Source organism: Pipistrellus kuhlii, unplaced genomic scaffold (genome assembly GCF_014108245.1).
Source record: "Pipistrellus kuhlii isolate mPipKuh1 unplaced genomic scaffold, mPipKuh1.p scaffold_m20_p_9, whole genome shotgun sequence".
Lineage (NCBI taxonomy): Eukaryota > Metazoa > Chordata > Mammalia > Chiroptera > Vespertilionidae > Pipistrellus > Pipistrellus kuhlii.
This window is the reverse complement of record NW_023425595.1, coordinates 19,637,447-19,661,230: the sequence shown is the minus strand read 5'-3', so window position 1 is coordinate 19,661,230 and position 23,784 is coordinate 19,637,447. Positions and strand designations below refer to the sequence as shown.

The 23,784-nt window shown below is 39.4% G+C and overlaps 1 protein-coding gene across 2 annotated transcripts in view; it reads left to right on the top strand.

Moving 5' to 3' along the window:
• NELL1 (neural EGFL like 1) overlaps positions 1–23,784 on the top strand; it is a 622,937-nt gene that overhangs the window by 114,904 nt on the left and 484,249 nt on the right. For both annotated transcript variants that reach the window (XM_036427674.2, XM_036427675.2), the window contains exons 5-7: positions 4,281–4,377; positions 16,350–16,422; positions 17,322–17,404. In XM_036427674.2, coding sequence (XP_036283567.1) covers positions 4,281–4,377; positions 16,350–16,422; positions 17,322–17,404 — 253 coding nt within the window. The remainder of the gene's footprint in view (positions 1–4,280; positions 4,378–16,349; positions 16,423–17,321; positions 17,405–23,784) is intronic.

The following is a 23,784-nucleotide window of genomic DNA, read 5'->3' as shown; positions in this document are numbered from 1 at the left end:
ATCTCTGCTACATCACACTATCCCTGAGACCTCTTGGCTTTGTGGGCATGGAAATACAATGGGTCACCTTTCTGTTTTTCAGTGGGCTCTGTTTGTTGGGGTGAATACCATTAGCCACAACTATGGAAAGATCTCTGACCTCAGCGGGTTAACATAGCATTTCATTTCTGTATATATAGCATCCATTCGAATGTGTCTAGCTGGAGGTGATCTTTCAGTCATTGTTTGGGGGTCCAGAGTCCTCAGCTGTGGTTGCGCCCACCTCTTTGCCCTGTCATTTGAAAGGGAGAGGAGAATGTGAGAGATGCTGAGAGGAATTTGGGGGAGTGGCCAGGTCTAGAAGTGGTGCCCACCCCTTCCACTCACATTTCGTGGCCAGACTTAGCTGTGAGGGAGTCTGGAAATATAGCACAGGTGTGAGCCTGGGGGGAAGAGAAAGTGGATTCTGGGAGAGCTAACCAGTGCTGGCCATGTATCGTACTCCGGCATGCTATTTCTTAGCTTTTGCTATGTTATTAGCAGTACTCTGTGTGGTTATCCTTTCTTGTTTCATCCATTCATTTACTCCCCCCTTAACCATTCCAATTCTCTTAAGAAAACAGTAGCATATTCTTTATGTGAGTCTTTGTCTGTTTCCTTGGCTAATAGATATAGAATTGTTTTGTGTATGTGTATTTTTAGTTCACACACTTTATAGACATTTTTGCTTTTAACTCTATTTTTAAAACATTTTTATTTTAAAATAATTTTAATTTTACAGAAGTATTTTAAGAATGGCATAAAAAATAATCATAGACCTTTTGCCCAGCTTTTGCTTTCTCTCTCTTTCAAAATAATAATGTGTGTGTTTATATGTGTGTACTTACATATATATAAATTATTACTTTGAGAGTACTTGCAAACATTATGACCCTCTATCCCAAATACTTTAGTGTATATTTCCTAAGAACAAGACATTTACTTAAATGTACACAACCCAGTTCTCAAAATCAAAACATTGAACCTCAATGTAATACTGTTATGTGACCTACAGTTCCCATTCAAATTTCACCAATTTTTCCATTAATGCCCTTTATGGGACTTCCCCCCCCCCCCCTGCCCAAGATTCAATCTAGGATCCTGCCTTGTATATCATTTTTATGTTCCTAGGGTCTGTTTTAATCTGCAACTGTTTCTCAGCCTGTCTTTACTTTTCATGACACTGACATTTTCAAGAGCACAGGCAGTTATTTCGTGAAATGTCCCTCAAATTGGGTTTTCTGATACTTCCTCGTGATTAGATTTCCTCAATGTGGAGATATATATATATATATATATATATATATATATGTATGTATATGTATATATGTATGTATGTATATATTTATATATATATATAATTTCCTTGGTGTGGAGATCTATCTATCTATATATATTTATATATCTATATATGCTATATATATGCTATATATGCCATATATATGTATATATATACATATGTATATATATGCTATGTTTTTAAAGCTCTCCGCATTCTGCCATATCCATATCCAGTTTGTTGGCTCTGTTTGCTGCATGGACTTTTCTAGTGAAGACTGCCTCTTGGAATGAATTTGGGACTGGTGGGAAGGTAGTAGCCAGCAGAATTATTCTGTGGGGGGTCAGGAGGCAGGGCTCCTAATGGGAACTGTGACACCGGAAATTAACTTGCCTCTTTAACACAGGTGCGTGGGTCACTGCCCTGCCTTAGTTGATAGTGGGTGGGCGCAGATGTTTGCTTCTAAGTCACATATGGTTACTCTGGTGTGGAAGACGTGGCAGGACAGGAAATTAAGTTTTGGTCATTCTCTTTTTATTTGAAGACTTACTACACATTGAGGAAGGGCCCGCTCTGCTCACTGGGACTCTCCATCTCATGTATTGTGAAAGCAAAAAGTGTTGGCATTAAAGACTCCTCTCATCCTGACGAATGCAAATGTTTTCAAATAGTTTGACAACATTTTCAATTGATAAGTAAGAAAGCCTTATCACAAATTCTGCCTGTTCCCCTAAGCACAGGGACTTCATTTCTCTTGGCTGCCTCTGAAATTCACCAACATTGAACATAATTTTTGCATCATTATCTCCATAGTGCATAAATAATTTTGCATCCTACTTTCCTCCAGTGAAAATTATTTTGCTTGCTTTCCCATATTTCTTAGCCAGCATATTTATCACTGTTAATGACTGTAGTAAATTCTATCAAGCTCATCTACTCTAACTTATGCATTTCTCTCCTGTTGTAAATTTGTCATCTTTCTAATTTTAGGAAAAACTTTTCTTAAGGGAGTGCATAGCACATTATTTCCTTAAAGCAGTTTTTATAAACTATTTAATTTAACACAGCTCGTTCTAACAGACAAAATACTGGCTGAATTCTTGAGGAGAGAGCCCATCCTGTCTTTTTAAAGGAAACTTATTTTTGTTTACGTATGTTTTGAGCCTCCATTTATAACAAAAAATTAGTAAAGAAGGACCTGATATATGTAGAGCCTTGTCAGGTGAATACCTTACATGGATAGTTAGGAAACAGCACTCTTCTGTGGGGAATAGCAGAGTCATGGATGCTGCTGCTAAGATACAAGGCTGTGGCATGACATCTCCCAGCTGTAAGAGTCGTGCACTCATGCACCTGCCTTGACACAGCTGGACAATCTTTCAGTTCTTCCACTTTCCCTCTAAGAGTTTCTGGAGGGGCCTGTCCCCCACTGGCCATGGGTAGCCAGCCAGGGCCATCTCAGCAAGGAAGACTGAGCAGTTGGTAGACCTCTGGACCCACCTGGTGATGGCTCCTCCTGCAGCTGTTCCTGATCAAGAACTGGAGAATGCCAGGAAAGGCCATCAGGATGCACTGAATTTCACAGATGGTCACTCTGTCTTTCCCCACCCAGAATCTTCTGACCATATAAAGACAAGTTCAGTTCTCAGGCAAGCTTGTCCTTCCTCTTCTCAGCACCCAGGTGCTGGGAGGTCCATGCCAGGGTGGGTGGAGGCAGGGATGATATCTGAAGGGGGCACACTTCTAAATATTTGTGACTGACTAACTGGGATGTGGCAGGGCAGGACAGCAGAGATAATTTTGTTGTTTAGTAGGTACCTTCAGTGATCCTGGGACTGTTTTCCCTGTATTAGTCATATGTCTTCATTTATCATATCATATATGAAGATTTTGTTCATGCACATAATCTTATTTATTTATTTATTTGTTTATTGTTCCATGAGGGCAGGATTTTGAATGTATGATTTATTGCTATATCTTTTGTTGCTCCATGTGGAACTCAGACCAAAGAAGTGCTCAATAGCTTTTTGGATGATGATTTCAAGGTAGACTAAGCCTATTGTGATCTGAGCAGCTGCTACTCACATGTGTAAAGGAGTATAGCCTGTTATTGCAGAAATGAGTAGCAGCTAAATAAATCAAGCCAGGGAGAAGTAGTATAAAGGGATGTGCATGGGCTTTGGAAGTAGGCAACTGGAGATTCTCATCCCAACTCTACTACTCTCTAACTGGCTCTTTTTATATTCCCTGAACCTCAGCTTTCCCACCTGTAACATGGATAAAAGTGCTTTGCTCAAAGAGTTTGTGGAATGTTCATTGCTCACACTAGACACTCATGTTTACCCTATTCCTCCCTTCCCTGACAAAGGATGAAGATAGAAAGCCATGAGGGGCCCAGGTAATGTGTCCAAATGTTGGAAGAGATCATTGAGAGGACTGGGCTGCTGGGTGACCCACAGGCTGGGCCTGGGCAATTGGAGGCTCCTCCCCTGTCCCTTATCCTTAGAGTGTACATTCCATCCACTGTTCCCATTCTAGGAGTCACTCAAGGATATAGCCCTAGAGAGTAGTGTGTTATTGAGACCATCTGGATGGTATACATGCCTAAAACCCATTAAAGCCTCTACGTAAAAAAGATTTTGGCAGGTGGGTGTGGAGATCTCTGTGGCCACCCGAGACAAACCTCCTATGTAAGTTCTCTTGCTTTAAGGAAACTCCCATCTATTAGTTGGGAAAGGTCTTCCTCTTTCTTCAGTCTCTCCTTGCCCTCAGTGTATGGGGGTCCATTTTTTAATTTCACCAAGGGAACACCTGAGGTTGTGAAACAACTTCAAGTGTTGTCAAGAAACGTGTGTGTACATTCGGGCTACCTACCAGTCATTTAAAACATGCCATCCATTGGCTCCATATCTCCATAGCAGAAGCTATTGCCATGGGTCCTTCAAGCAGCATGTATTAGTAACCGTGTTCTTTGCCCCCACAGGATTTATGAACGTGTGATAGACCCTCCTGAGACCAACTTTCCTCCAGGAAGCAGCTTATGGCTTGGTCAGCGCAACCAAAAGCATGGCTTATTCAAAGTAAGGACTACTTGCTACTTCTGACACATGCTTTTTTATGTGCTTGACGTGAATGAAATAATTTAATCTTCATGATTTTATGAAGTAGGTGCTTTAAAACTCTCTGCAAGGCATAGAGTTAAGGGACTTGCCTAAGGTCATACAGTTCACTGTGGTGCCAGGTATGAATGATGTAGAATGTATCCAGATTCAGAATGTAAATGATCCTTATAATGTTTCTCAATCTAGTTCTTAAGGCCATCTTTAAGTTCATTTTCATTCTCAAACTATATATTAAATCATTTGGGGGGTGATGTTTAGGTATACAGTAGGAAACATACCAGTGTCTAGGAATGTTGATATTCTTGTCTGTAAAGAGGACAGTACAATGACTGCATTATTGTATTTTATAAAAACATAAGGATACTGATTTGAAATGAATTGAAAAAGTTAAAATATCATGAAATTTTAAAATAGTCTTGTTCTTTAGTAGAATGGCAGAATTTTGCTTCTGGCAATATGGTCAAGTAGATATTTTAACAATCCTTGTACTTCATAATGCCTCTAAATGCTGGATAAAACAGACAAAATCTTTTAAGATTTATTATTGCACTTATAAAAGGGGAGACTCAAAGGGGCCAAATATATGGAAGGAAATGAAAACCAGAGGAATGTCTGCCAATACCAGGAATTTAGAGACTTAAGTTTATTCCCCATTTATTTTTTCAACTTTATTGAGATATAATTAACCTATAACACTGTGTTAAGTTTTAGGTGTACAATTGGTTCATATGTTACTTATATGTTGCAAAATGATTACCACCATAGTGTTAGCTAATATCATCATCTTGTAAGTGCTATTTCTTCTTTACTGTGAGAATATTTAAGATTTATTCTCTTAGTAACTTGCAAGTATATAACACAATATTATTAACTATACTCACTATGCTATCTGTACATTAGATCCCCAGAATGAATTCATATTATAACTGGAAGTGTGTACCCTTTGATCAACCTCTTCCTATTCCCCACTCTCCTAACCCCGGGCAACCACCATCTACTCTCTGTCTATGAGTTCAGCTTTATAGATTCTACATATATATGATTTTATATAGTATTTGTCTCTCTGACTTATTTGACTTCACATAATGCCCTCAAAGTCCATTCATATTTTCCTTTCTGGTGGCTGAATATTATCTATTATCTATCTATAGAAAAGAATTTTTATCATTAAAGGATGTTGGTTTTTGTCAGATGATATTTATGCATCTATTGAGCTGATCATGTGATTTTTGTTTTTCATTCTATTGTGGTATATTATAACATTTATTTGATTGCATATTTTGAATCATCCTTAAATATCAGAGATAAATCTCCCTTAATCATGGTATATGATTTTTAATGCACTCTTGATTTAACTTTGCTAATATTTTGTTGAAAATGTTGGCATCTATAGTCATCAGGGTTTGTGCCCGGTAGTTTTGTTTTCTTGTAATGTTCTTATCTGGTTTTGGTATCAGGGGTCATTAATGAATAACCATTTTATTTAGTTCACAATTCTTTGCATTGATTGGATGATTTTCCTAGTCTGGCTGGCTATACTTATATCTACTGGGCTCTTTTATGTGTCTGTAGTCAATTTATAGGTCACCAGGTGGCAGGATGACCCAAGCCTCTTTATCTCTGGTAGTAGGCTGGCTATTGACTGGCTTCAGTTCTCTTCCAGATGGTCTGTCATCCGCTAGTGGCCTAGCTCAGGCTTATCCACATGGCAGTCTTAAGGTTTCAAGTACAAGAAGAGAGGATGCACTAGTGCTCTTCAATGCTCTGTTTGCTTGGTCTCATTTGCTAATAATTTACTACCCAAAGCAAGTCCTATGGCCAAATATAGTCAAAGGCCAAATATATAGACTCCATCTTTTGAAGAACTATTTTGTAATTTGTTTTGCAAAGATACAGATGCAAGGAGGAGGAGAAGTGTTGATCATTTGAATAATCTCTTACACCAATCAAGATAAGTTGAAAGACAGTCAGGCCTAGACACCTTAGTGAAATAGCAGAATCGCAAAGATAAGAGAATATCTTAAAAGTAGCCAGTGAGGAAAAGCAAAATTTCCACAAAAGAATAACAAAGCTAGAATAGCTGTCTTTTAAAGAGTTAAAGCAGAAATCCAAATATAATAATAAGAGTTTTCAAACTTTTAAAATAAAATAATTCCCAAATGTATATACTTATATCCAACTTAATTATTATTTAAGAATGAGTGTGAAATAAAAACCTTATAAACAAATGAAACTTTTAGTTTATGACCAATAGATCTTCATTAAAGAAGAAAGACATATAGTGCAAGGAGAACTGGTGAATACATTGTTGAAAGCATACACAAACCTGAATAATCATTGTTTGATTAAATATTAATAATAATGTCTAATTAAAAAATAGGTGTGTTTTGAAAATAAATATTAGACAATAATAATAGGGGATGATCTGATGTAAAGTGTTACAAGATCTTATTTTAGTCAGAAAAATTAGTACAGAAATTGATTAATTTTAGACTTTAAGTTTGCATATTAAAATAAAACTAACTCTGAAAAAACAGATAGTGTTTAACTTTCAAATTTAATTATAAGAGAATGAGAGGATTTCTTAAAAAGTTCTGCCAACCCAAAAAAAGGAGAGAAAATGCTGTCTTTTTATATGGCAGATGTAATTCCATTTCATAATATTTATTATCAGATTTAAGTAATTTACACTCAGTGCTTAAAGTCAAAGTATTATATTGGATTCATAAGATTCAAATTCTGATGTATATTTATAATAATAAAAGCATAATATGCAAATCAACTGTCAGGCTCAACAGTGGAATGACCATCCGGACAGACAGCCACACTATGACATCACCTGGCACCAGGCCAGCCAAGGTGGGTGTGATGCAATTGGTTGTGGGCCCAGCCATTGTTCCATGATTGCCCTGCAGAGGGAGGCCCAGGCCACTGGCCGGTGGAGCAATCAATCGGGGGGGGGGGGGGGGGGGAAGGGGGGGCAGGGCCTTCATGATCAACCCAAAGAGAGATTCCCAGACCACCGATCAGCAGGCTGCAGTGGGTAGGCAGGGCCTCCCTCAATTGTGATTGATCAATCATGGGGCTCCTGGACTGTGAGAGGGGGCAGGGCTATGGGAACCATTCCCTGAGTGCACAAATTTCATGAACTGGGTCTCTAGTTGTTTATATTGAAACAATTAAAAAATAAGGATTCATAAATGTTGAGAGTGAAGTGGAACAAAGAAGGAAGAAAATAGACCAAACCAAACACGAGAAAACTGTAGAATCTCAGGCAAGAGCAAACTTAAAAGCTGAGGAGTTGATCACATAACGATAAATAATTCTTAGGGTACATAAACCTAAAGCATAAGCTGAAAGTAGACATTGCAATATTTCAGAAGACTGGGGAAAGATGGTCTTGCTTGTTTATTATTGGTCACTCTTTCCTATAAGCTTTACTTTGATTATAACTGTGTCTATTTTATTCAGCACATGCTTAGAATAGTACTAGGAACACAGTTGGCAGACAATATAATCTTAAAATGAATGAATGTAACAGCTATGAATTTGTCTTCTTATTTGTAAAGTGGCAGAGATAGCTCTCAGAATGGTAATGCAGATGACATAATAAGTTTGCCATATTCATCTTCTCCCTTTTTTCTTATGTGTTTATTGCTCCCTGTGTGCTTAACACTATATTATATAAATGACAGGTGCTTTTTCAGCCTTTTTGGGGACTTCTGTTTCAGTAGGAGTTTGTGATAAAGAGAGGGAAAACAGTTGGTGCTATTATTTATTCCAACTTGAATGGACTCATGATTCGATTCTCTGAAGAGGTAAGGGACCTTATGCTTAAGAGCCCACATGCCTGATAAAGACAGAAAGCACAAAGGGAGTTCAAAGATCTGACAATCATTTTGCTGTAAAGGTGGGTTGTAAGGGTGTGGAAGAGAATGCCAACAATCATTGAATGAATGCTCTCCATGTTCTAGACCAGTGGTCGACAAACTCATTAGTCAACAGAGACAAATATCAACAGTGCAACGATTGAAATTTCTTCTGAGAGCCAAGTTTTTAAATTTAAACTATATAGGTAGGTACCTTGTTATTAACTTAATTAGGGTAAAGTTGGCCTTTGTTAAAAACTCAAGGGGCCAAAGATAAGGTGACCAGACGTCCTGCTTTTGGCGGGACAGTTCCGATTTTTAACAATTTGTCCCGCATCCCGCAACATTTAAAAAAAAATCCCAAATCTTTAAAAAAAGTGGGACATCTGGTCACCTTTGCCAAAGAGCTGCATGTGGTTTGCGAGTCGCAGATTGCCGACCACTGTTCTAGACTTTGTGTGGCCCTACACATACTGTCTCAGTTGATTATTATCCCAATTATATAAATCAGTATGCATGACTCAGATTAAGCTATTTGCCAGCCTAAGTGATGGAAATGGAGTTTAAGTTTTGGCCTTTTTATTTCAGTTTTTGTTCATTCATCCAAACTTTCACTTAATAATTTCATTTAATAAATGTTTTTTTTGTTGTTGTTGTTTTTTGATCTTGCTTACCATGTGCTGGTCACTGTGTTAGATGGTGGTGACATTTCATTTAACTACAGCATTTCCATAGTGGAGACAGACCTGTTGTCTTTTTCAAGGGCTTTGGCTCAAAGGAATAGGTGGTCGCAGTGAAAAGCATCAGAAGGGATGGAGTTTCCACACAGTCTGTCCTCCTAGGGAGAAATGTGAATCCCTTCGCTCCCCAATAGGAGTAGCCTAACCTAATGGCTCTTTAGAAGGGAGCCTTTCAAAATTCCTCTTCCCCTTAGAGTCCCGTATGTGCGGCAGTGCTCTGGCCATCCATTGGTGAGGTGAGATGGCTTGGCTTGGGAAAATATGTCAGTGACTCATTACAGAAATTACCTCCATCAATTTAATGCCCTGTAAAAGAGGCAGCCCTGCTCCGGTGAGTCAGCACATCTTCAGGCTTTTAATATTTATCTTGTAGAAGCTGCCTCCTGGGTCCAACCACTTCTGCTTTATTGCTCCAGAACAAAAAAATGCTTATTATGTGTTTTCAGGTTAAAATAGCATTATTCCCTGCTTTAAATATTAACACTTTGCTTCCTACGCAAAGTCAGAGCAGAAACTCCTCACTTGTCAACCCTAATTCTCTGGACCCTGGTGGGTCCTTATGGATCACACTGTAAAAGTGCTGCTGGTTGCCCTGGCCATTTTGGCTCAGTGGGTGGAGCTTCAGCCCCGGGACCAAAAGGTTGCAGGTTCAATTCCCGGTGAAGGGCACATAACTCAGTTGCAGGCTTGATCCCCGACCCCAGTCAGGGCACGTGTTTCTCTCACATCGATGTTTCTCTCTCTGTGTGTGCATCTCCCTCCCCCTTTTACTTTCTAAAAATCAATGGAAAAATATCTTTGGGACAGGATTAACAACAACAAGAACAAAAGGGCTGCTGATTGAAGAGCACAGGATGGTGCCTGATGAGGTTGCTAGCATTAGGTCCTTTTTATCAGAGACATGGAACACAAAATGGGGATTTTTGTTTTCTACTTTAAAACAGCATCCATTTGAGAGCATAGCGGGCTCTTAGCGCTGGGCTTATCTGAATCTTGTTGCAGATTTCCATTATCGAGATGGTTGACTACCACTCAGTTTCTCTCTGATCATTCTGCGCTGATGAGGCTGTGAGTTTCAGAGGGTAAAGAAATAAAGAACTGCCGAAACTGGTTTGGTTCAGTGGATAGAGCATTGGTCTGCAGTCTGAAAGGTCCCAGATTCGATTTCGGTCAGGGGCATGTATCTTGGCTGCGGGCACATCCCCAGTAGGGGGTGTGCAAGAGGCAGCTGGAAGATGTTTCTCTCTCATTGATGTTTCTAGCTCTGTATTCCTCTCCCTTCCTCTCTGTAAAAAATCAATAAAATATATTAAAAAAAATAAAGCCAAAACCTAGATAAAAATAAAAATAAATAAAGAACAAGTGTAGGTGAATGGCAATAAGTTCAGGATGCTTTGGTAGGTTTGGTCCTCTGGGGGCTTCTAAATAGTTAAAATAGCTGAGACCTCAGGGAGAATTCTCAAGGCCAAGGCACTCTTTCCATGTCTCCCTCAGTTTCCCTATCTCTTGGGTGAACTGGGTCTGAAATCTCACCCTTACCTGGACATCACCATCTCCTTAACAGCTTAGCTGTCACTGGGAAGTAAAAATGGATGGCATTAATTTTTTTAACGCCACAGCTGTTGTTTCTTACCTCAGCTGGTTCCCATAATTCCGCAGATGGTAAACATATGTTTAGAGGCACCAAGAGAAAGCAGCTCTGCCGGATTCCTCCCATCGCTAACTCTCGTTTTTCCTTTCATGCGGAAAGTCCAAGGCGCAGAGCTGGTGAATCTCATACATTTGTAGATTAATATTTCTGTGCATTAAGACTTTGGAAACAGCAGGGCAGCTAATGATATGCTAATGAGCTGACAGTGTTTATTGATCGTAATGCAAGTCGACAAATGTCTTCCTTGGTTTCTGTGCAAGCTGGAATATTTTATTAACTGTCTTCAGGGCAGAAATACATAATTGGTTGCATTTTGAAAATCCTCCTTGCGATTTCCTGGAGTCTTACTTTTCGTTAGCCTGTTGCCAAAGCTTGGGCCCTTGCCAGTTTATAAACAGAACATGTCTTCATCCCTGTATTTACATGCCCTGCAGGAACTCTCCCCACCCCTTTTCCTTTGCCTTTCAAAGCAATTTGTTGCAGTGTTTCAGCATACAAAAAAAAAAAAAAAAAAAAAATACAACTGTTTTCTTCAGTGTAAACAGGGATCTATAGGGAAATAAGAGCCTTAAAAAAGAATTAGCATGTTTGGTGGTAAATCTACTTTTATTTGTACCAGAAAGCTCTGAGTCTTAGATGGACTTGCTTAATCTTAGTTATTCCATACATACATAAAAAGGTAATAATAGCATACTTTTCCTAATCCTTTTTAATTGTGTCTTCCTATATTTCTCACTGTGAAGTGAGAAATGTTATTGGAACAATGGAAATAATTGGGCATTAGTTCTCCAAACAAAAAACCCACGTAGAACCTGTCTGGAGCAAATTTCTCTTTCAGTTGCCTGGTGAGCTGAGCGCGGGAGGTAGAGGGTGGCAACAGGTGGATATAACAAAGGGGGAAAACCCATTTGTCTCCTTCCCATCAGTATTAATAGTAAAAGTTTATTTATTTGGGCTCTGTATCTTAGGGATTTATTTAGCTACTCAGATGGGCTGAGGTTTAGCATTGCACTAACAATGAGGAGATGGATGGTTTAGCAACTTAATAGAGTAAATAAGATAGTGGCAGGTGGTGGGGGATATTAGTCTACTTAAAAGGACCTGTGTTTCTCAGTACTGATGGACTGTTTTAGTGAACTGTTAGCATCTAATGCAAATAATTCATTATGGACAGTGAGTAGTACCTATCAATTAAGACAATTATGATAGGACCTTATTTTAATAACAGGATCTCATTATAGCAACATTTGGTTAGCTCCTATAGCTCTAAAACTTTCTCAAATGATATATTATTACTTACACATGTTGTATCATGGTCCGGCACTGGTGTTGGAGTTAGGAAACCTGTAGTTGATGGCCTAGGATTAAGGTTGCCTTTAGGAAAGCTTCTTAAGGTATTAATGCTCTAGGTTTTATTCATAGGTCACGTGACCAGGTGATCTGGCCCTAGATCAGGCCTCACATCTATAGTCCTCATGGGGGGTGTAACAAGATTGCCTCAGAAGCTTTTGCAAAATATGTGTGACCGTCCTTCCTCAACCTCTCCTAAAATTCTGATGTGCATTCCTAGTTTACATATCAGACTAATAGCTCTGAAAATTATATTGTTCAATATTGTATAATTCATAGTTTTCAGGAGTTTGATGCCTCTAAGGTATTTATTGTGCTTCCAGTATGAAATATGTTACAATAGGACCTGCAGGGGATACTGAGATGAAAATATATGGTGTTGATAATTTAGTAATTCTGTGGGTTGCCATTCAGTTTCAAATCAGGAAAATTTTACCCTATGGATATATTGGATTTAGATGCTGTTTTCACCACTGTGAACTTTATTTTTTTATTTAAAAAATATATATTTTATTGATTTTTTTTACATAGAGGAAGAGAGAGGGATAGATAATTAGAAACATAGATGAGAAAGAATCATCAATCAGCTGCCTCTTGCACACCTCCTACTGGGGATGTGCCCGCACCCAAGGTACATGCCCTTCACCAGAATTGAACCCAGGACCTTTCAGTCCACAGGCCTACACTCTATCCACTAAGCCAAACCAGTTTCGGCACCACTGTGAACTTTTAATCAGTGAACCCTCTTGCTCCCAAAGAAACAAATGTTTGACAATAAACGGGGGGTTTCAAAGTGACCTTTCTTCAGAGTCATCGGGGACAGCCTTAAAATTGGAGATTCCAGCTCGGCTGATATGGCTCATTGGTTGAGCATCCACCTATAAACCAGGAGATCAGGGTTCGATTTTCAATCAGTGCACATGCCCAGATTGTAGGCTGGATCCCCAGTGGGGGTCATGTAGGAGGCAGCTGATCAGTTATTCTCATCATTGATGTTTTTATCTCTCTCACCATCTTTTTTCCTCTCTGAAATCAATAAAAACATATATTTAAAAAAAATAAAAATGGAGATTCCTGAAAACATCACCACAGTCCAGTTTTGGAATACTTCTATCACTCCAAAAATTCTTCATGACTGCTTACAGTCAATTCCCATTCCCCTCACCATGCCCTCAGCGAACAATGATCTGCTTTCTATCTCAAGAGTTTCATCTTTTCCAGACATTTTCTGTAGTAAATGGAATCATACAATACGTAGTATAATGTGTCTCTTTCCCTTAACATAACAGTTTTAAAATTTTTCCCCCACACATGTATCAGAGCTCTTTATTTCATTTCTAAAATGGATGAATTAATAGTATGTAAAGTAGATGTTAATAAAGTTATGAAACTTCTTTTTTCCAGTGGAGACTCCTGGACCTCCTCCTACCTCACTAAAACAGAATCTGGGAGTTGGCCCAGGAATCATAATGTTAAATACTCAAGATAATTCTTAAGAAACTCAACTTTTGAGAAACATTGCCTTGAGGAATGATATGAAATAAAGCTTAGATCTGAATAAATGAGATCAAATGAGGTCAACTAATATATACTCAGCCAGAGCTGCATTTGAGTGTAGATACATTTGAAGTTAAATAAGGAGAAATAATAGAAATTCTACCTTTTGATCCCTTATTTCATCTTTTTTTTTTTTTTGAGAAATTGCAGTGCTTGAAGGCAAATTTTATCTATAGAAATCCTCATTGATAATTTTCCTGGGAGAAATAAGGTTGATGGAGCTACTTTGTAGCTTTATACTGAATAAAATCCCTCTTGGGGGTCATTTTGGAAGGAAAACTACGTAGTTCATCAATGTTCCTTTACTGACAAATGTCCATGCTCTGAATAGACCATATGGCAATTCAATGCAAAGCCTTTGGGTTCTTGTTCTGGGGGAGGTGCTGGAATATGTGCACAGGTATGTCTTCACATGCATACACATGTGCACTCAGACTTCTCTGGGTTACATTTGGTGTTTGCTCAATAGATTGCCACCCTTCTTTTAATCCAGAATGGAATTACACCCAGTCAAATAAATTAACATTCCATCTTGATTCATTTGGCAAGAACATATTTTCATGCAATTTGTGGGCTGACCCTCATGACCTTCCTTAGAAAAAAACACCAAGTGCTTTGAGTGTTTGCATTAATGGGCACTGAGAAGCTTCCAGCCCTTACTTCTGTTTTTGTTCAAGTCAACATCATTGACCTTTACCTAATGACCTGTGCAACACACAAGTGCGTGCCAGAGATTCATAGTGGAGAAAGAGAGAGGTGAGGAGGGAGGCAGGTGGAAGAAAGGTGTGAGAGAGGCAATTTGTAATTTACAATGGAACAAAATCAGTAGTCACTTTTTAAAAAGCAAAATCGCTGTTGTGTACTATATTATGTTGCTATAGAATGAGTAGAGTATCTCTTTCAAATAGGTTTTCCATTTGTTTTTGGAAAGGTAATGAATACCACCATATATATATCCTAGGTTTCTGAGTGCCTTTTTGTGGCTGATAAAAGTAAGAATGATTTAGGATCTTGCAACAAACAGATAATAGATGTACCTGATTCTTTCCTGGTCTTGTGCTTCCATCATTTCCTCATTGCCTCAGAAGACCAAACATCCTGGTCTTCCCAGGACTCTCTCAGTTTAGCACTGAAATCCCTAAATCCTGGGAAAACCCACACAGTCAGTCACTCTAAATACATTCGTATTCAACCTGATTAGACCGATGTTTTCTAATGTGATACTCAGTTTCCTACGATGGAAATCTACAGCCTTCTGTGTCCTTAATTCACTTTTTCATTCACCTTGAAAGGTAGCAAATGCATAGGGAACTGTTTCGGTTTGGTTACCTGTTTTATTGACCCAGCCCTTGATGCTGGGAAGATCTTTCGCTTTTGCATACCGCATTTCCCCTTCCAGATGAAGTATCTAAAGCTCAGAGAAGATGGTTCTTATTGTCTGGGTTCATCCAATTGACCAGACACAGATCTAGAACTTGAATGCAGACCCTCTGGCTTCCAATTGCGTGCTTCTCTCAAAGTTCTAAAATGTGCTTGAAAGATACCCTGTCCTCTTAAAAGAGTTCATTTACTTTAGAAAAACTGAGCAACTTCACACCAGGAAGAAGCTGATGCATTCAGATCACACTCCATTAATTGCTTCCTGGAATTCTCCTGCAGGAGATTCTGAATGCCCATGAGGAGCAGGGGCTGGGACTTCCTCCCCATGGTGGGGCTGGCTCCTCTCATAGTCATAAGCACTGCATCACCCATGGAGAGGAGGAGGTCAATACTGTGTGTGTCTCACTCTGAGGAGGAGGTCCTGTGATCCTGTTACTTCTATTACTATTTCCAATAATATTTTATCTTGAAATAATAAGCAGAAAACAGCATTTACTGATTACCATCTGCTGTTTAGAGGATGAGCACATACATGTTAAATGTTACTTCCTTTGAAAGACTTGCACACTTAAGCCTGTATTTTATTTATAGATTGAGCTCAATATTCTGAACCAGCTTCCCCAGTTATCATCTGTTCTGTAATATTTCTTCCATCAAATCAGTTAAAAACAAACACCCACCTAGAAATAGAATCTTGAAATCCTATGTGCACACTCCAAAGCTAAGTTTTTATTTTCATTTTGGAGATAGCAGCCCCAATGACTTTCTTCAATGGGGGCTGTACTTCCTGAATAAGCCACAGAATTAAAAGACCACCTTTTACTCACAGGGAGATGTTGAGCCATTCTTAACATTTACCAGCCAGAACTCATGTCACTTAATTAGCTGAGAGCCAAGACTGATAGGAAATTTTCTCCAAGTCAAATTTATTTTTACTTGACTAAATGAATCAGTAGGAACATTTTAGTTTAATATGTTTCTATTATCTTTTTTTTTTTGCTCCCATGTTAAAAAAAATCTGCATAGTCATGAATATCTAATGATCCAGGATGATTTAGGCATTGGAGAGAATTTTTATGACCTCAGTGACTTTTCAGTCCCGTAGTTAAAAAATATTTATTGATGGATCCTTAGTGTAATAATGTCTTTTGTCTCAAGCAGTGGCTACTAACTATAGCTTTCTCAAGATGAATGTACTTGTCAACATTCCTAGAATAGGACAGTTTCTGGTAGTTCAATGTAGACCATGGCCAACTCACCTTTTGAATGAGGCTCTCAGTCTTGTTTTGAAAATAATCTGCCCTGCAGAAAACACGTGACAGGCCCACGTGAACTGCTGGGAACTGTAATATCAAACACCCACCTTTCTCTTCTGTTGCCCAGGGGATCATCCAAGATGGAAAAATTATCTTTATGCCGAATGGATATATAACACAGTGTCCAAATCTGAATCGCAGTAAGTAGAAGTTTAGCATTGTAGATTTGTAACATTTTTTTTTGTTGATAATATCAGAGAATCAGGTCAGGAAGGATACCTACACACTATTTACAGTGTTGACTGATGAGGTGGCAAGGTTAGTGAAAGATAACTTATCTATAATAAATACTTCTTTGTCTTTGAAATTCTAAAAAGCTTATGCATTATTTATAGAATTAAAACTTGAAGGAAAGAAAAATTACATTAGCAGCTTGGGTTCAGTGGTTTGGTACAGAAAGATATGTTTAATTTAACTATACATATTTTAAAAAGCTGTTCTTTTTTGAATTGCTATTTCTTTAATTTTGAGAGTTAGTTGCCAAACTTATTGCTATATTTTACATTTTTTTATTTAAAAACTTTTTAAAACTTATATAGTTACATTGAATATTTTGTGTTAGCTTCAGGTGTACAGCATAGTGGTTAGACAATCATATACTTTATAAGTGATATTTCCAGTACCCAACTGACACCTTACATAGTTATTAAAGTATTTTTGACTATGTTTCATATGCTGTATTTTATTTAAAAACTATTCTTTAAACTGCTTGACCTGGATTTGAGTTTTCTTTTTCTTCTCCTATGATAATTTATATTTTCCCATTCACCTTTCGATAAAAGCTAGGGTTTAATTTTAACTTAAAAGTGTCATACTGCCTCTCTATTCAATGAGCAGTTCTTTTCTTTTTCCTGTTGACTTATTAATAAAAGGGAGAAATTTAGACCTGAAATCCCTGTTATTTTATGCCAGTTTCAAAGTAGCACTTAAACAGAAAAGAAAAAAGCGTTCTACATAGCCAAACAACTACTGTTTAAAAATTTTTATTTTTTTAATATTAGCACTGTATCAACCTTGGTGTTCTCTTTTCTTTGTTGAGCTTGCCCCACCTGTAGTGATTTCTTAAGCCTGGTGCAAGGAATAATGGATTTACAAGAGCTTTTGGCCAAGATGACGGCAAAGGTAGGTACCTAAATTTCATCCATGATGTTTTACTTCTCTTGCCATGCTGTCTGGAATGCAGAGTGATGTGCTCGAATGGAAACATTTTTTTTTGCGTTGGCATCTGCAATACATTTCTGGAAATAGCACTACCTATTGTGAACACAACTATTTCTGTCTTCGGTACTATTAGGCTGAATCAAAACGTTTTCTTGAAAAATGTTTGGAAGAAAGAGGCCGTGTGTATCACCGCCGATTCCCTGGGAGTGGAAAAGAGTTTGCCCGTTGGCTATTAAACTGCTGCCACTGGGAGATGATCTATGGTCAGAGCCACGGTGGCTCATAAGCTAATGCATTTCAGATGTAAGAATAATTGCCGGTAATCAGAAGGGGCAAAATAGCTATTGTTAGGAAGAGATCACTGTCACAGCCAGGCACTGTACTGCATGTGTAATACGTGATTCATTGCAGGACTGGCCCTGGGTTAAATGGGGAGGGAGACCAAGTTGCCTTCCAGCACCTCCAGTTTTATAATTCTGCATCTTTTTTCACCCTTCATCATCCACTTACCAAGAATCTTTAGAGGAGCTGCCAGTTGCCAGGTGCTGTGCCAGGTTCAAAGGAGACACAGGTGAACAAGACAAGGTTTCTAACCCAGAGGCATTCATATTGAGTGGCAGAGCCAAACATGTACACAATTAGGGGCTTTCATATACATATACATATACATATACATATACATATACATATACATATACATATACGCATACGCATACGCATATGCATATACATATACAAGTTCATAAATCTAAACGTTATGAATATAAATATATTCATAACGTTTAGATTCGTAATGAAAAGCCCGAGGTTTGTGGAGAAAGGCAACGAATAAACAGAAAATGTGGCTGTGTTGTTACTATACCCATCCGCCGTGGACATGAGTTCCGGCCCAGGGCGAAGAAAGAATTAGATTGGGCCTCAGAGATGGGAGACTCCGTGAAAGGGAGAATTTTAATAACAGTGAAAATGATACATTAATCTATTCCACCCGCAGCTAGGACTGCTCCCTGCCATCCGCCATGGCAACCTGGAAAAAAAAAAAAATTGGTGGAGAGATGCTTTGGAGATAGGGCTGTTTCTTGGACCCGTAGATTGTGCTGCTGCAGACGGTGCGTTATTTCCGACGAGGTGTGTGGCCACGTCCCCTTTTGTCTGGAAACGGAGAGACAGAGCACTTTTCTAAGAAACTGAGGCGGGGACCGGAGAGCCTGAAGCATTGTGTGCAGTTCACTGCCGAGTGCAATGGAAATGGGAAATGCAGGCAATTATTTGCCTTCCCAGCTTGTGGCATAGACAGGCTTTTATTTCATATTGTGTGGAGCAGCTTGATCTCAATACCATTAATTATACTTTAGCTCGCTGCCCAACTTTTGGAAGAAGAAACATGTCACCCGGTCTCCAGTGATTGTGGCTGCCCCCTCCCTCGCTCCCAGGATGCCTTTTTCTTTCTCAGCCTTGCCTGCTCCGGGGAATGGCAGTCTTCTCTTTCCTAGTCGTACATTATCCAGGAGCCCTGTCCTCCAAACAGTATTATGTGAAATGAGCTTTTGCGAGGTAGAGATATTTAATTGCGGGCAGTGGCAAGCAGAAAATAATGTAATCAAACTGTTTCACCCCCCACTCCTTGCACTTTGGAAGACTTATAAGTCTATTTCTTCCAAACCATGAGTAGAATTACACTGAGAAAACTTGAGTCTTCCATTTTCACCCCACAATTTGGAATCTACGATAAAGACAAACTTTTCCTGTAAAGGGCCAGCTAGTGCATGGTGGGTTTTGCAGACCAAGAGGCAAATTGAGGATATCATATCTATATTTGTTTTATTTAAAAATAACCATTTAAAATGTAACCATTGAAAAACGGAAACAGTATTCTTAGTTCACAGACCATATAAAAATAAGTTGTGGGCCCCGCTGGCTCAGTGGTTGAATGTTGCCCTGTGAACCAGATGGTTACTGTTTGATTCCCAGTCAGGGCACATGCCAGGGTGGCGGGCTCGATCCCCAGTGTGGGGTGGGCAAGAGGCAGCCGGTCAATGATTCTGTCTCATCACTGATGTTTCTATCTCTCTCTCTCTCTCTGCCCCTCTCCCTTGCTCTCTGAAATCAATAAAAATATACTTAAAAAAATAAGTTGTGGGCCAGATTTGGGCCATGGGCCTTAGTTTGTCAGCCCCGCATGTAGAAGAAGCTGGAAGAAAAATCATACTAGGCAATATTTGTTGTTTCCTATGTGTTGTTTACAATGCTTCCCCTTTTTATAGTCCCTGTCACTCTAATCTTCACAATCATCCTGAGAGCCAGGCTTGATGTGTTAGCCCGCTTTCCAATGAGAGGACTGAGTTCTAAGAAAGTCCGGTAACTTTTCCCAGGATAGTGGATGGCAGAGCAGGGATGAGAGTTGAATCCTGACTGAGTTTACAGTTGGGGGAGAGAGGATTAGGAAGAGAGAGAAGACATGTGAGCAGAAGTGAGTGATGGAGAGAGGGAGGTGGCTGCCACAGGCAGGAGGATGAAGGGGTCAGTGAGAAGAGGAATGAGCATTAAAAGACAGGACAAGAGGAATGCGTGCTCAGATGGTACCTGTTGGGAGTGAAGAGTGGGCACAGAGCTTCTAGCAGTTTTAAAAGGGGAAGGGCAGGGCAAAAACAAGGCCCCTTCACTCGTACATTTTTTTGGCCGCTGACTCTTGTTTTCCTTGGAAACTTGTGGATTTTTTCCTACTCTCAACCTGAGCCCTGTCACCACCTCATGGGGCCAACTGATACCACGTCATTTCCTTAAGGGTTTTCAGATCACAGACGCTGCTCAGAATCAAATTGCACACACAGGATAGGCCAAGTGGATTCTTAATGGAATATACTTCCCTCTAGTCCATGTGCCAAAATTGGAACAGCAAGACCTTCTTTTGGTGCCTTGTGCAAGCCATGTTTCCTTTTGTTCAGGTTTGAACTGAGGTTGCAGCCCTTAGGGGTCGGGTCTTCATGGAGGAGTTTCCTTTCAAATGCCCCCCATTGAGCAGACCCTGTGCTCTAACTCCTCTCCCCCTGCACTCTGGGCAGCCATCAAGGTGGAAGCTCAAAGGTTCATTGGACTTTTTGTAGCTGCAATGTTTCCATATATAAATTAGCAAAAATTATTCTTGGTTTTATACGGATTCCATGAGACAGGCAAGAGAGATTTGGAAGTCTAGTTTGCTGCATGGCACACTGTGAGCATTCAGTAAGCAATGGTTGTTGTTAAATAGGCAACTTGGGGTGGGGAGAGGGTCCCTAAGAAAACGTACTATACACCTTCCCCAGTGGCTTATATCACACAGCCTCGCAGAGGCAGTGAATTGACGTCAGAGCTCTGGTCCAGAGCCAGGTGCCAGGAGGTCATGGGAAGCAGCAGAAAGTCTCCCACATGGGTCTGAGTGGAAGCCATGGAAGCTTAGCAAAGAGCAAGCTCAGTGCACAAGCTGGACAGGGGATGGTAGCCAGAGTCACACCAAACCAAACAGGTGCAGATACCAGATGAGCTCAGGGGCTGGGTCTGCCCAGGAGGGCCTGCTTTTTCTTTTCACCTTTTGGCTGGGAAGACTGGAGAATGACTCTGCCTTTGTTTGATACAGGACAGGCCATGGGAACAGCTTGCATGCACCTACAGGCTATAGCAGTCAGGGCACACAGGAGCCCTCTTGAGAAGTCCTGGCATTCTGGCAAAACCATCTATTTTTCAAGGCAGAGAAGGTGCAGAGAAGCTGTCCCCTAAGGGACCAACGATCCCCTGGCTTCCTCAGGGGTTTCCAGGTAGTCTGGACATTGTGGGAAGTATCACCATCTGGGCCAGGTGCACTGGGCTAGGGTCAGGCTCTGCCCCACTCTCCAAGCTCAGGAAGAAAAGATGCTGGAGACTGGGGATTTCTTGATTACTTCTGTTTAAACCTTTGACAAAGCTATTTATGCAAATCAAGGAGCATTTGGAGTGGCATTTCAGTTTGTAACATATTTAATTTGGAGACTTTTGTTTTGAGGGGCTCAGTAATGATTTTTCAATTAAGCTTAAAGGTTTAACACAATAGAAGAATTTGTTTTTTCCCCTTCCATCTAGCAAATGCCAAATAAGTAGTATTTCAAAGAAAAAACAAAACAAAACAAAAATCAATGAGCCATCTACCACATGACTAATGGACTTAGATCCATTCAGTGGTCTCTTACTGCAGAAAAGGCGGCTGCTGTCTGTCTCTGAACATGTAGCGTTAAGAATAAGTGATTTGGTCCATGGTTATTTATATGAACACACAAGCAAAGATAAAACAGAACAGATGTAGATTTGATACCGTATCTTATTTTGGATCTGCAGGCATTCTTGGAGAAAGTAGCAGGTAATGTAGAGATAGTTTTGAAAATGAATTTGTGACAAAAATGTAACTCATTTTTTGATCTGAGTTGTCTCCTTTACTGTTTCAACATGATATAGCAGGGAGAAAATGGAAGGCAAGATTACACATTAAATGCCTTTGAAAAATTAGCTTTTTGCTTTTATATCTCTTTTGTCTTTGTGTCTGATACACTTTTATGTTATAGAATTTAGAGCTTTACAAGGTTATCAGAAAAGTCTAAATATATTAAAAAATAAAAATGAAGTTCAGAAGGTAAATAAGAGTTAGTCCTGAGAATAGCTTTTATTATATTAAAACAGAGGTTTTCCTTGGAATTGAGTTTTAATGTTGAGTTTAGCTAGTTGGACTTTACTGGAAATTGCCAATGTGACCCTCAGGCAAACTCCTAGATTTTCTAGAAACTGGGACAGATGAAGAATCTCCTTTTGGGTCATTTAATCTTTAAGAAGTTTCCTCCTTAAAGTGACGCAGACACTAGAGTTGTTCCAGCTTTCTGAGTGAGGCAGGCACATTTCTTCTCACAGGTACCTCATGCTGAGCCAGTTTTAAGAGGAATGCGGATCTAGTCCAGCTCTTTCTTGTTCAATCCCAGGCCACATCAATCACTACCTTTTGTAGGAACTATTGGGGCCATGGAATGAAGTAAAGATAATGTGTGATGTTGTCACTTCCTTTTTATTATTTCTTACCTATACATGGTTTTGGTCACTTGAGCTCACCCAACTTAGAAGTGTATTTTCCCTTTGTTACAAAAAAAAAAAAAAAATTCTCAAAGAACTTAATTATCATCAATTCTAGAAACTCTATGATTAGGCTGGAGATTCACATGTACCCTGAACTTTTGGAATGTAACCTGCATGTTACAAGAGTCAAAGGAAGCCAATTTTTAGGCATCGTCAACTCTGCTTTCTTCAGGGCTGATTATAGTGTATGCAGTTGGTCTGGGATCCTGTTTGTTCTTTCCCCTGCCCATTGGCATCACCCATGAAATGCAGACCACAAATAAGTTTTCATGAGAAATTCCAAAAGCTTGGAGAGAGAGGATGAAATAAGTGATAAAAACCAAGGTTGGAATTACATATGGATTCCATTTCCAGAGAGTGGCACTGTTGAAAGCAATTGAGAGGGTAATGTATGGAATGGAATGATAGTTGATGTGGAAGGATGGTGGGAGTCGTCATTACCCAGGGTCAGACATTATATCTAAAATACTGGTTAGATATAGTCTTAGTGGAATCAGGGATTGACTTGGTCTCCTGGAGGGGAAGATACTCAAGACTTGGAGGTGTAAGTATGATTGAGAAGGAGAAGAAAGCCTATTGGATTTTTTTTTAAGGAAGTTATATTTATTTCTCAATCAAGACAGTCTCTATGTAAGGAAAGGGAAATACTGGTACTGGATTGAGTTACTCCTTAATATGGATGTGGCAGTAGCCAGACCATACTACAATTCAGTTTTTTGACACCATCTTTTTGAAGGCAAAATGGAGCAGGCTGCATGGAAGGTGATCAGAAGCGAGGATTGGGACCCTATCACAAGGGGCTGACTGTGGTCGAGAGCAGGCACGAGGACAGGGTAACCTCAAGTATTTGAAAAGAGGTGGAACTTGCTCTTAAAAGGCAAAACTGGGTATAATAGGAAAAAGGGAGAGATTTCAGGACTCAATCCAAGAAGGGTGTTTAAGTCATCCAGAGCTAACAGCAACAAAATTTTTTTTTCTTAGAAGATAATAAGTGTTCCACCACTGTCCATGTACAAAGACTTGTGAACACATCCACGCTGTATATCCCCTTTCCAATAAAAGATTCTCTGATTCTGTGGTTAATGGCAACAGTTGTGTGATTTAGAGAAACGAAAAAAGGTTCTGTCACCAAATCTTGATCTCCCCTGAGGGTTGGTTGCCTATTCTGACTTTCATTTGAACACCAAAGTAGATTCTTGGGACATTCTGTTTGA